The 14388-nt window shown below is 38.3% G+C and overlaps 1 protein-coding gene across 2 annotated transcripts in view; it reads right to left on the reverse strand.

The window, feature by feature from the left end:
• The window catches only part of AGGF1 (angiogenic factor with G-patch and FHA domains 1), a 39313-nt gene that overhangs the window by 14923 nt on the left and 10002 nt on the right, over nt 1-14388 (reverse strand). The window contains exon 6 of one of the 2 annotated variants that reach the window (XM_019532210.1): nt 1088-1439. In XM_019532210.1, the coding sequence (XP_019387755.1) occupies nt 1088-1439 (352 nt within the window). Of the gene's footprint in view, nt 1-1087; nt 1440-9332; nt 9403-14388 lie in introns of both variants that reach the window. The other variant, XM_019532211.1, reaches the window with a different exon arrangement.

Below are 14388 nucleotides of genomic sequence, written 5' to 3' on the forward strand. Positions count from 1 at the left end.
AAAAAGCCCCACTGAAATGCCCGATTTATACACACATTGGACGAGGTGGGTCCAACTAACATGCTGCCTCTTCTGGGCATGCACTGAGTTCAGTGCAGGAGCATGCCAAGTAAAAATTAAATGCCATTTTTAATTTTTTTTTCAAATGTCTGGAAGCAGTCTATATGACTGACATAAAGGGTATTTTAGAGAGAACTGAAATTCTCCTAATTGTAACCAGGCCATGGCTTACAGTGCAGTCCCCTTGTAGATGATGATGTTCCAAGGTATAAATAGTAGTACAACATACTTAGGCCCTTTTCCACAATGCATACGAGTCAAAAGTCTGCATAAAGGCAGGACTGCCCCACTGACAACCTCTATTCAACGCTATTTAGAAAGCATCTTTAATGTTGTCCTTATTGCTTGAAAAGGGTATACAGGTCTCTGAGAAGACCCACATACCATAACTGGCTACTGAAACACCCAAAAGGTCGGATTTTCAAGTATTATGGAAAAGCTTAAATTTACCCTTTTTAAAACGGAAAGAGATTGTCCTGCCTTACTTTTTAACCAGAGGTGAACTTCACCTTTAACAGCTGTATGAAATTAAAAGGGAATGATTATTGATGAGAGGTTCTATTTGTGAACTGAAAAACGGAACCCAGAAATCACTTTAAACACAGGTCTGTGATCTCCAGGGCAGCATACATAGTTTCATTTTATTCTGTGTTCTTTTTCTAGCTATAGACTTCCCAGTCTTAGAGCAACAGAGTGGTACAATTCCCCCTAAACAAGCAATATTCAGGGTCTCAAAAAATTTTTATGCAAGCAGAAAATGAGCATCATGTTAGTATCCCCAAATGACAGATATATGCAAGAGCTTCCATAAGAACAAGATCATTATCCATTTTTAGTACTATAGTGAAAGAAAAAGTAATAGGAACTATACAAGTATTGGCTAATTTTATATTTTTCTGAAGACACCAGCTTTTAAGTCAAAAGAATCTCAAGCAATTTATTTTCAATTTTCTTATAACTTGTTATAGTTTATTTACTGGATTTTTTAAATATACAGGAACTCTATATAAAAAACATAATGAGTCACCTTCATTTTCAGAGTCTTCTGAATTTACACTTTGTTCACTTGTTAATTTGTCTTCACTGCTATATTCTTCATATTCAGAGTCAGTAATTTCACCTTCTTCTGGCTCACTCTCTGTGTCTAGTCTATTGTCATCCATAAATGCGGCTGTATCTTGTGTATTTTTGTTAAGGGGTGAGTTTATGCTATTTGTAGAAATGGATTCTTTCACTGTTAAACTGCTTCTTGTATTAGTGTCCACTTTAGCCTTTTTTCTCCCATTTGGAGCCTCTTCCTCTTCAGTAAAGCTTATCTGCTCAGTGATGGAAAGGTAATTCAGACTGCTGGATGACTTCTGGTCTTCTGTGTCCAAATCCTGAAGAAGATTCATAGGAATCAAAACCAAGGAAGTTATTCTTTAATGACTGATTATTTTAATCTCTACAAACATTACAGATTTGAATCCTTCATGGGGGTGCTGTTTTACTTCTCAAAATCAGGAAACATTAGCACATGCCTGTGGAAAAGAAGTTTTAGATGATACCTTTCCACACATTCAAAGTTATCCTATCCACCACAGCAAAAAATTCATCTTCAGTTTCCAAGGCTGTGACCATATCACTTTCCTCTTCTAAACCTTTCACAAATTCCTTTTTTTTACATCAACATCCAGGATCCTTGTCCTCACATTGAAAAAACTTGTACAACTGCACCCTGAATGTGCGCGCGTTTTGTTCATATGCTTTCTACTTTGTATCCCCATAACTTTCCAGGCTTCCTTAATTATTCTTCATAATCCTTCTACTTCTGTCTTCATTTTTTTTTCCACACTATTCCCTATACCTGGAACTCCTACCCAGGTTAGCTGAATGACCTTCCTTCCTCTTTTGTCCTTCCTTCAAACTTGCATCTTTAAGAATTAAACTAACTCTTCAATGTCTCTTTTAGTGAAAAGCATTATCAGACTCCTTTGTAATACCATATGGATACTTCATAATGAAAACCCATCTTACTGAAGTACTTCTCACACACGCACATTGCTTTATTGCAGGTTTATCCAGCCATAGTGGGACTGGTGACATTGGGTTGTGTTGTCCTTTGTAAGACTAAGGGAAGAGGAGACCACCATTTCGTAAGATAAAAAACACTAATCAACACACCCAGAATTACATTAAACTTTCCCAGAGTATTCAAGCTAATGCAATTCTTTAGCAACCCTGACAGTCTTAAAAAGAAAAAGAAAAAGCTAAGTGAAAGCTGTTTAAGAGCCCAAAGAAGCGGTTTTATGTGCAATCTTGAGCTCAACACAAGTTTCTTGGGACACACTCAATTCCAGAAGTAGAGCAGGCATACCACGTAGAAAATGATTTTTGTACATTTAAAAAAAAATATATTTAGCCTTTATACATAGCACTTGATATTACGAAGTCCTACAAATTAATTCAAATGAAACCCTAAACATGCAGTTTAAAGTAATTCCATTCAATTAATATGACAGCTAACCTAACTTGTCCAAGGCCTCAAAGTTGGCTGATGACACACAATAATCAGAATATAATAACTCCCTCCTCTCAGTGTTCAAGACACTAGATAGCAAAGGAAAATTAAATCTAGAGGTAGATATGTATTTGTTAACAAACATCCCAAGAGGTCTGTTATTAAGACATTGAATTCTGACATCAAAGCAGCAATCCCTGAAAGATTCTCAGACTGCAGGCCATTGGAGAGAGAAAGGATGCAAATAACTTCTATTCAGCTCCACATTTAGTATTGAAGAAGAGACTAATTCAGACAATACCGGTGTAGGTTGTAGCTGTGTTGGTCTAAGGACATACGTAGACAAGGTTCTTTGGTTGAGTCTGATATCTGTTATTTATCATTTATAGCCACATTTATCCACACAGCACTCATGAGGCAGAAATGAACTATTTTAATGACGAGTAGTTAAAGCATGGAAGCTCATCAGGTCATACAGGTGCTTGTGGCAAAGCAGGAATTGAACCTAGCTTTCACCACAGCACAAGCTAGTTCTTGCACTTCTGGTCCAATCTTCCAAGACACAGATCTACACGTATATAAATTGTCAACATTAGACTTGATGTAAATATGTGGGAATATTGTTTCTAGCATCATTTCAAAAGCTGTGTATTAGGCAACTATTTTTCCCCCCATTTCAAAATTTGGCCAGTAAAAATAAGAATTCAGCTGCTCTTGGACAAAAATTTCTAGTATTTTTTAGAACTTCTTGTAGGACGATCAAAGGTTAAGAAAAAAAGCACAGAACGAATTCTGAAAACATCCTAATCAATATTAATAATGCACTTGTCAGTATATCATAAAACATTTTGATCTCAAGAGTTTCCTTGTTAATCCCAATTTCAAAATGGGAAGCAAATAAATAGGTCTACATTAGGGGTTAAGACTCCACGGAGTCTTAACATCCAGTCTACCGCTATGCCTGTGGGTTGTAGACTGGCACAGGCTACGCAGGCTGGCCCCAGCCCCACATGCTGCACGCAGTGTGCAGAAACTGTCTGCAGCCCATGTGTTGTTGACCTTGGGCTTAAAGATCTATAAAAATTCACTCTTTTGTAAAATTGAGGCTTCAGAATTAAAATTCTTGTGGGATAGTGCCTGTCTTTATACTTACTCATTAAGCTCCTGGCATGTTATGGGCACCATAACAAACAAGTTTAGATCACAGATAGAGATTTTTGGGGCCTATACTGATATCCGATTTTTAAGGAGACATATCGGCCAATACCATTCCGATTTCCAATACAGCATGGAGAGCTACCTCTAGCTGCTAAGTGTGTTGTGGTGGAAGGGGAGGGGACAGATAAGCCCCACACCCTGCCCCTCACAGTGAGGGAGGGGACAGGGGCAGGCACTGTCCAGCCAGGGCAGAGCGTGGGACAGACCTGTGGCTTGTTGGGGAGGGGGGCAGAAAAAAAGTGGCTCTTGCAGCTGCACGCTTCCTGGGAGGGAACAGATGAGGCATGCGCCCCTTGATCTGCACAGGGCGGGACAGGGGGTTTGATCCGCACCCCACCGCCACCACAATGGATTCACCAGCTAGAGGCCACTCTCCATGCTGCCGGGCTGCGCTCCTCACTGCCCAAGTGCTGCACTGCAGCTGTGTGCACAGGCATTTATCAGCATTGGACCGATTTCCAATACAGCCAATTTTCTTTATATCACTACATCAGTCTGATATCGGATCAGTATCGGTGTATCATTAATATTAGATTCTTAGATTCCACTTCACATGGAAAGGTAAGTCCCTGTTCTTGGCTAGGATGGCCAATCTTCTAGATAGGGTTTTAAACTCAGTTTGCTGGGGGATAGGGAAACACTAATGGTAGCATGCCTGGGGACCAACATACAGGAAAGCTTCATAGATAGGAACATTAGAAGAGCCACTCTCCCGGGAGCTGAGGGAATAGTTTTCCATCAGTGACAGGAAGCTGATTGCCTCAGGTGCCCATACACTAATGCCAGAAGCATGGGGAACAAGCAAGAGGAGCTAGCCCTCCTGCTCTCCAGTGGCCATTATCATCTAGTACAGATTACGGAGAGCTGGTGGGACTCCTCACACAACTGGAGCGTAGCCATAGAAGGCTATGCCCTTCATACAAGGGACCGAGTAGGGAAGAATGGTGGAGGCGTAGCTCTCTATGTGAAGGAGCAGTACATCTCCTTGGAGGCCGACACTGGCTCCAAAAAAGGACAGCTTGAAGCCTTCCGGGTCAAACTGCAAGGGAAGCTTGGGACATGCCCCAGAGAGGACTATACAACAATGGCCCGCACTAGTAGGGAACAGATTCAAAGGGCTAAGGCGACAGTTGAACTAAAATAAGCAACAGGAGTCAAAGACAGTAAGGAGTCCTTCTCTTTAGGTATATAGAGAATAGGAGGAAAGCAAATGGGAGTGTGGGGCCACTGCTCAACAACTCAGGACACCTGGTTACTGGCACTCAGGAGAAAAATGAACTCCTGAATGACTATTTTGCTTCGGTCTTTCACCAGACCAAGGGCAAAATCATGCCAGATTGGGTACAGATGGAGCAGGGTAGGAATGACTGCCTTCCTACTATTACTGTAGAACTGGTATGTGAACATCTGAAAAAAATCAGACATATGCATGTCAGCAGGACGGGATGAACTTCATCTGAGAGAGTGCTGAAGGAGCTGGCCGAAGTCTCGTAGGATCTCTGGTGAAACTCTTCCAAAACTCATGGTGCTCTGGAGAGGTCCCTGAGGACTGGAAGAGGGCCAGTGTTGTACCCATCTTCAAGAAAGGGAGGAGGAAGGACCTGGGTAAATATAGGCCAATCCAGCCTAACTTCTATCCCAGGGAAAATCCTGGAAAAATTTATCAAGGAGTCTATATGCAACAGGTAGGATTCTTAACGACAGTCAGCATGGCTTTGTCACAGGCATGTCTTGTCTTACCAATCTCACCTCCTTTTACAATCAGGTAATTTGCCACCTGGATAAGGGAGGCGAGGTTGACACCATACACCTTGACTTCCAGAAGGCCTTTGATTTAGTATCCCATGAAGTTCTCATGAGAAAATTGGAGGATTGTGGGCTTAACTGTGAGACAGCTAGGAAGGTAGGGAGCTGGTTGTGAGGTAGAACCCAGAGACAGTTCTAAATGAACGGATCTGTCGTCCTGGCGAGGAGTGGCCAGTGGTGTCCCTCAGGGGTCGGTGCTTGGTCCAGTGTTTTTCAACATCTTTATCAATGATTTGGATGTGGGGGTGAAGAGCTCGCTGGCCAGGTTCATGGACAACACCAAGCTATGGGGAAGTGTAGTCATGCTTGAAGGTAGGCTGCAGATACAGGTGGACCTACGCAGGCTAGCAAGTTCAGCAGATCAGAATCAGATAAAGTTCAGTGTTGAGAAATGTAAAGTGCTCCACTTGTGGACAAAAGAACCCCCCTATACATCTACAGGCTTGGCAACACCAAACTGACCAGCACTGAGAATGAAAGGGACCTGGCAGTAATAATAGACCACAGTATGAATATGAGCTAGCAGTGTGATCCTATAGCTAACAGGGCAGATAATACTCTGGCATTCATCAATTGATGAGTCTTGAGCAAAACTAGGGAAGTGATTCTTCCACTCTATTTGACATTGGTGAGACTGTAGTTGGAGTACTGCATCCAGTACTGGGCACCGGACTTTGACAAGAATGTGGTAAAACTCAAGAGGGGCCACCTGTATGATCAGAGATCTGTATATGACAAGGCAGTTCTGGGCCTCTTCAGCCTGAAAAAGAGAATGCTGAGAGGGGAGTTGATAGTAGCTGACGGCTACATCAGGGACATACATCAAGGGCTCAGTAAGGGCACCCTTGGGGAAAACCAGGAGTAATGGTCACAAACTCCTGGAAGACCATTTCAGGCTCAACATTTGTAAAAACTTCTTCACAGTTAGCGTCCAGACTCTGGTATAAGCTCCCTCCAGAGGTGGTGCAATCGCCTACCCTGGAAATCTTCAAGAGGAGACTGGATGGTCACCTTGCTGGGGTCACCTGACTTCCAGTTGTCTTTTCTACCTGGTGCAGGGGGCTGGACCCGATGTTCTCCCGAGGTCCCTTCCAGCTTCCCAATCTATGACTCCTGTGACTTTTGCTGGTTACTGCTTTCTTAACATTCCTGCAAAGATCTGGGGTAGGGTTTCTTGCTTTATTTATTTGCTTTTTAAATGGCAGCATACAGACAGTGTCTTCAAACTTTGGGTTCTTAACACACTTCATTATCATTGTCCTTCTTTTATGCTTTCACATGCCTACATTCAAATTCATGTCATGGTGCTCTACAAATATTAAGTATGGGTAATATTTCAATGCGTTCATGTGCAAGATCATTTTATGTTGTGCTAAAGAAACCTTATCACCACACACACACATGCAGCAGGGTGTGCACACATGCATGCTATACAAAAAAAACAAAACAGTGCAGTATTCAAGTAAATACCATGAGTCCAGGTAACAGTTTAATAGCTGGACTTAATTCTACATAACCACTGCTTAGAAAAAAACAAAAATCAATACAACATGAATATCTGAGAAATGCATCATTTCTTTAAGATTCAGAGAAACGAACGCTGCAGGCTTTTGATTTTCCAAATGAAAAATTGTAAGACTCTCCTCCCCAATTAGGAGCTACAATGATATGTTTCTCCATACAGTGGTGACTATTATGTGTTTTGTGACTACAGCTACAACCCACAAAAGGTGCCTTTCCTCATGCATCTGTTTTGCCCAGTAAATGCAAGGAATCACTGGATAATTCCCTGCAACTCTCCTGACTAACTCCCAAAATCCACATATGGTTAGACTGCTACATTATACATTTCTCTGTGATACCCATGATGGAGAAAAACTCAACATAATCTTTTAGACTTGCATCACAATAGGAGTCAGAAGAGAGACAGGATGGATTTGGTTTATGGCAAGTGATATCATTACCACAGCACCAAGGATAATATGAACAATAAAAGACCCAATCCACTCTAGAGCTCAACTTATTGTTTATGGCAGAAGTGAAAGAAAGGAAAAGAAGTATTTATACCTACTATCTGAATTTTGAATCTACAAAAATTAGAAGGACTCAAGGCAAATACTCAGGTATCTTTTTTAAACTGACTACCTAGTGTTGATAGTGTCGGTAGCCAAATTCTCCCCTGTACCACCATCCTTGTCTATTCTGTCAAGATCAAGGTGACAGCAAATGCATCTTGGAGTAAATAAATGTCACCAAGACCCCTGCTACACATTACATATATTACAATAATTAGCTGATTAATCGTGCAATATAGTTAGACTGGCCACCCATGCAAAGAAATCATCACAAAAAAAAAAGTCTATCTAGCTATAAAAAATGGCCAACTAGATATAATGCCAATGCTTGAGAATCTGTAATTATCCTACAGCTGGTTTCTATCCAGGTTTTATTTGAATGTATAGCAGAGCCGTTCTCTCCAGGTGGAGAAGTTTACTAAATATTTCAAATCATTCACAAGTGACCATTTATCACTTGGTTTTGCTATGCAAGAGCCACAAATCTAGAATGCATCACCTATTCCATATTTTAAAGAGGCAAGTCTAGACACAACCTTTAATAACTAAAACATATCAATTTAAGAAAAGAGTGCAACCTGTTCTGACAAATCTTCACTGTGCATAAACTTTCACGTTCATATCAGTGACCAATAAAGGGTTTTTAAAAATCAATGTTATACTCTCTTTGCCACAGAGAAAAAAAGCCTGAAATATATTTACGTTGCTTCTTTTAAAAAAATATTTCTAGATCTGTCTAAGACCTGATTGCACAGAGTTTATGAACAGTTCTGATGGAACTCCTCTGTGGATATGCTACAGTATGGAAGCAAATTATCCCAATACGAACATTTTTATACCAGTGTAACTGTACCCATGTTAGGGAATGTGCCGATTCAACTATAATTGGTTTCTAATTGGATATCGTTAATCTCTACAAACCCCATGTGGACACATTCTTAGAAATATGAGGAATGCAAAACGTAATGCTTCATTTCTGTTTTGCTGCAAGCCTCAGGAAGTGCTTTAATGGCGTTTATTGTTGGTACTTGGCAAGTTAATTAAATGGGCCGCCAAGGGTATTGAGTCTTTTATATAGGCTCCTTCAACGTGAAACACTATTATTAACCTTGGAAGGTAGAAGTGCAAGATTCTTTGTTTCAATAACATCTAAGCTATCATATGTCTGTTGCCAGTGTCTCCCAAGCTCTTCAGCTCTTGTCTCACTACCTAGAAGTTGCCTTAATTTCTAACATAAAACTTAAGAATTAAAAATGTTTAAAAAATAAATAAATAAATTTCAGGCCATCTTCAAACATTATAACAAAACTTAGAAGGGCCCCGGTTACACAACTTGTTCTGCCTTGACAGGCAGCTTTGAAGTGCAATATGCACAAATCTGACTGCTGCCCTAAAGACATGAAAGGGGATTCTTGGCTTGTCAAGACACCATATAGATAATTAAGGTTCATTTTGGCAAATATTTGGGATAAGGTCTTGTCAAAGCTCTCTTCAGATGTTTTTACTTGTACAATATTTCAACTCAATCTGCAAATAGATGCAATAATGTAATATTTTTTTCCAAGTAAAAACATATCTAAATATCAACTACCCAGATACTAAGTATTTTTTAAATATATCAAGTTTAAAAGATAAACATCCACAGACTAATGTGTTTGGTGTCTCAACTCTACCTTCACCAGAAGCTGCCAATCCAAAAGAAGAAATCTTCAGATTAGCCATGGTTTCTGTCAACTGACGTACCTAAAGATGGGATGAACAGCAGCAAATAGTAAACTACACACCGTAAAACGTATCATCCGTTTCAAGAGTATTATGGGAAATATTTGCGACAAAACCTGGTCTTTAGAGCTGTAGATAGGATCTGTCTTTCAGAATTCAAGAGTGTATTTTAAAGTTGTAAACTGTACAACCAGCAGCATGTAAAAATAGAGGACACTTTGACAGATGATTGAAGCTAGGTTATTATGATAAAGTAATGCTACACGTATAGGAATCTAAAAATTTGTTCATGAAAGAGGCAAGCCATTGAATCAAATCAACAGGCCTCAATGTATCAATTCTGCATAGTCTCTAAGGACCTAATCCTGCAAATAGATCTACACAGATCATTTTTGTACCCACATGGAACCCATGGATCTGGTTAAACCAGAAGTCTTTAGTATGATTTAATAAAATGCATCCTTTTAAGACTGTGAATGTTCCGAATTCACTTGTTTTTGCCTGTATAAAAGACACTCTCTCTGCAAACTATCCTCTTGCAACCTAGGACTGCCAGAAGAAATTGTACTCTGATCCGATGTGGATCATAAGACTTCACTGGAGGTATAAATTGGGTATAAGTTTATCTTATTCCGTATGGCATATCAGGATTCTCTATCAAAAATAATTTGTGGCCAGAATGCTCAGATTCATGCCTGCAAAGAAAACCATTTGCAATAAACAAGTTCTGAGATCTAAAAAGGAATTAACATTAATTTCCATATTTTACAGAATAATTTAACCATTTTATTTTTTGTAGGAGACATTAAAGATGCAAACTATTTTATTTTCTGCAACTGAAATCATATAATTTTTAGTTGAAGCCTTCTAGCAGTTCTCTATTTTATAATTTTACTGTAAAAAATAGTATGTAAAAACTTTTTTTGCACACTTATTTCCCTTAAAGAAGATTTCACATTTTGGGAATAGTTCTGCATTCCAGTAGTGTTAGGAAAATATCCAGACTCACTGAAGATAAACAGATATATTTTACTGACAGTAATCTCAAAAATGGTTATTTCATCACTAGGGCTGCTAAGTCAAACACTAAATACAAAAATATGGTCAAACAAAATAAAGAGATCAAGGGAAATGAAGCAATATACTAGCGATATTAAATTAAATAATTAGGTAAAAAAGATGTAAATGGAATAAAAATCATTGAGACAAATCTGAAAACCCTACCACAGTGTTAGCATTTTACACAGTGGTATAGCTACTATAATCATGACCTACTGTCCCAACTGCTATGCTGGCACCTGCTCAATACTGAGAATGTAATTTGTATATTGTCAATTTTTTTTTTTTTTTAATTAAAGAAATGCTAGTTCTTCCAACTCAGCCAGGAATCTGACTGTTGAGGTACATTTGGATTTATCACCAAAAAAAGGATTCTTTATTCTGAATTTAGTTACCAGTTCTGTTTGTGATACAGAAACCAAAATAAAATCCGGATTCTTTCCCCTGCAACTCAACCTGCTTGAGAAGAGGGTATTGTAAAAGTAAGAAACAGTAACAACTTATTTTAGCCAAAAAAAGCAAGCAGGACTGTGAATGCAAACAAGCTTATTTAATAAGAAGGTGCTACTTTCAGCCATTTTTCAGACTAGTACTCCATATTAGTAACCGGTAACTCAATCTGAAAACATAAACCAGAAGTGAATTTATTTTTAAAATAATTTTAAACAACCTTATGTGCCCAATGAAGGTTTGTGGGTAATCAGTATCCTAAGTTTTTATTATGATCCCTTAAAAATATACACTTTGTTACCTTGTCATTATTGTGCCTAATATTATTTCAACCCAATAAAACCTACTGTTTGTGTTACTGGTATCAAGGGACAGTTTCACAAATAAGACAGTAATCAAGTCTATCTGCTTACAACAATAAATCCTACTTCTAAATTACTACAAATCTTGACTGCTTTCACATTACAGGACATCTATCAATGATAATTTATTACCACCTTTACTATCTTCTGCTTTCAATGAAAAATTAGAGAAGTGCAAGAGTATATTATTCATTAAGTAATAACATCTCATGAAAAGAAACTAATGATCTCTGACAGCAGCAGCTAGCAAGCTATTTTTCCAAATCCTACAAGCAGGAAAGTCTTTCCCATTTAAAAAATGCTATCACAATTTCTTCCCTGCAAGAATGTAATTTTCTTGTTAATGAATGCATTTCTTAAAAAAAGAGAATGAGTAAAAATGAAGTGACCAGTGAAAATATAGGCAGGCAAGGTGCTTTGGGTCGACGTGGTATCACTTATTAGATCAACTAAAATAGTTGGAAGAAAGTTCTTTGTAAGCTTTTGGGCACAAACATCCTTCTTCAGGCACTGGGAGAGACTGCCACAGTTATGAGTTCTCCAAGGTTGAAAAGAAGCTAAAGTGTAAGAAGTCAGTGAAAATGTAAGTGAGTGAGTGGAAGTTTGGAAGACAAAAGGAACTTACAAAACAGCTTTTGTAGATGAGCCTATGAACTTTACAACATAAATCTACTGGATACAAAAAATCATGGACTTCATATTGACATTGGATTTATGACATTATAACCTGTCAGACATTAATTCACCAGGTACACTGCCTGAAGCTGACCTCTTACATTCCATCATACAACCTCCTTCCCTTCTCCCTCCTATTTCTACCCATTTCTTCCAAGCTTCCACTCATTTACATTTTCACCGACTTCTTATCATAGAATCATAGTTTTAGCTTCTTTTCTAGTTTGGAGAACTCATAACAGCAGCAGAGTCTCCCAATACCTGAAGAAAGGTGTTTGGGCCTGAAAGCTTGCAAAGAACTTTTTTCCAACCATTTTAGTTGGTCTAATAAGAGATACCACATCTACCCAAAGAACCTTGCCTGCCTATGTCCTTAGACCAACACTGCTACAACCAACAACTCTGAAAATAAGTATTTTAACACAGCTAGATAAGATAATTATGGACCCATAATAATATATAAAAATATGCATGAAGGCAATAACCTTTCAATGTTACTGTTCAACACAAATTTCAAATATTTGATTATAGACTATTTTTTAATTCACACTTGCCATTTCAACTTAGTGACAAAATTGTAGCAGGGACCTTATTGCTAAGCTTGAAAGCACCACCTCTGCTCAGTTACAGTGTTCAAAGATCCACAACAACTACAGTTAAAGAGGCTGTGCACTGCCTATGAAATTTATTTTGCATGTTTTTTAAAATGTTAACTCAGCAACTCTTGTTACTATAACCTAATTTGCCTCCCTGAATAAGGTTAAAAAGCATCCAACAAAAAACACATTATAAATTGTGGAGGTCAACCTTGTGCCTTTGGACTGGAGCACATAAATGTCACTCAGAGATTTAATGTGCTAACAAGTTCTCCTAAAGAAAATATTTTACAAGAATAAAATCAGCCAAATCCAAGAAGCCATAGGAAATACAATTAAACTGTTAGATGTAGGGGAAGATAAAGAGTATTCTGGAAAACCACCAAGATGTGTTAGTTTGCACGTGTTAGGTTGAGTCATGTACTTCCAAATGACTTCTACACACATCCTTGTAGATTTGGGTAGAATCATGAAACAGCTTATTACAGAGCTCAGATATAAGAAGTCTACTTTTATTTATTTGCAAACAGGAAAAATAGATTATTACAATATTCCCGTGTAGTCTATGCAAATCATCATGTCTTGAATTAATCCCCATATCTGAAATACTCTGGAAAAGTGGCACCAGCAGATTGATGCTTGTCCAAACCAGTACAAATGTATATTAAAAAAATAAAGATGCTGTTTAAATATCCTAACCAGCCAATTCCTTCTTTATTAGCTTCCCCCCCATAAGACTGAACACACTGTGTTCTTCAGGAATGCCAACTGCCTACTCGCAGACAGGGATAATTAGTCTGCTGTCTCTGATCCCCCAGACGAGGAATCTGCATATACACCAGGAAAAAAAAAAAAGATATAAAATCCACCTAACCAACTGATTTACAATGCTTTCTAATATGGAAATTTCATTTTAACACCTCCCCAACAACTGAAATGTTCTATATAGCTACTGAACCTGAAGTACTGGTGCATTGCTACTCTCTTAGAATGGCCCATACACTTCTTAATATAACCATTCATCTCAGACAACTTGAGATGATAGTGTAATTCCATGGACAAGAGAGATAAAACAGCACTTTTTAAAAAGCAAACTAGAAACCATTGTGAACCGAGGAAATCAAATGTGTATAGTTACATGCACAGTAAAAAAAAAATCCTGATTTACAATTCACATAGTGCTCCTCTGAATAATTTAACATAACAAATGCTGGTATGCATTAAGAAGGACTATTCTTGAACATTATTAGAAGTGTCACAAAACTTTTATCACCTAAAAGTGATTAATATTTTGCAAACTATTTGATTATAAAATATGCTGAGCTTTCTTGGCCATTGAAAGATAAGAGTCTAAGCACTCTCTTAGTATACTTTAACTAAACACACCTGCTGTAGTACATTTATATATTAATGTATGTAGTTCAAGTAGTATACTGTATGACAAAAAGATGGCCTGATTAAATAAGTTACCAACAGAAGGCTATGACAAAATGCATAGTGTATCAAAAAATTATGGCCATTATACTTGGTCTGTATGACTGCAGAGTCCAATAAGGTGTGGATGGAATAAGTATGGAGGGCTACAAGGATTTTTATAGGCAAAGAAAAAGAAAAAAATTAAATCAAAGAGAACATTAAGGTTCTGACACAAAACACATCAAACCAAAACTAAATGCGCTACTCTGCAAAAGTAGCAGCAAGAATTGATGCTAGATTTTTTTTTAAATAGTTATGTGACTTTGAATTCAGTTGTAGCACAACTTCACCCTAGGGTTCTACAGGAACTGGCCGAGGTCATTGCGGGACCCCTGGCGCGGCTCTATGAGCACTCGTGGTGCTCTGGCGAGGTGCCGGAGGACTGGAAG

Source organism: Crocodylus porosus, unplaced genomic scaffold, assembly GCF_001723895.1.
Source record: "Crocodylus porosus isolate Cpor-Errol unplaced genomic scaffold, CroPor_comp1, whole genome shotgun sequence".
Taxonomy (NCBI): domain Eukaryota; kingdom Metazoa; phylum Chordata; order Crocodylia; family Crocodylidae; genus Crocodylus; species Crocodylus porosus.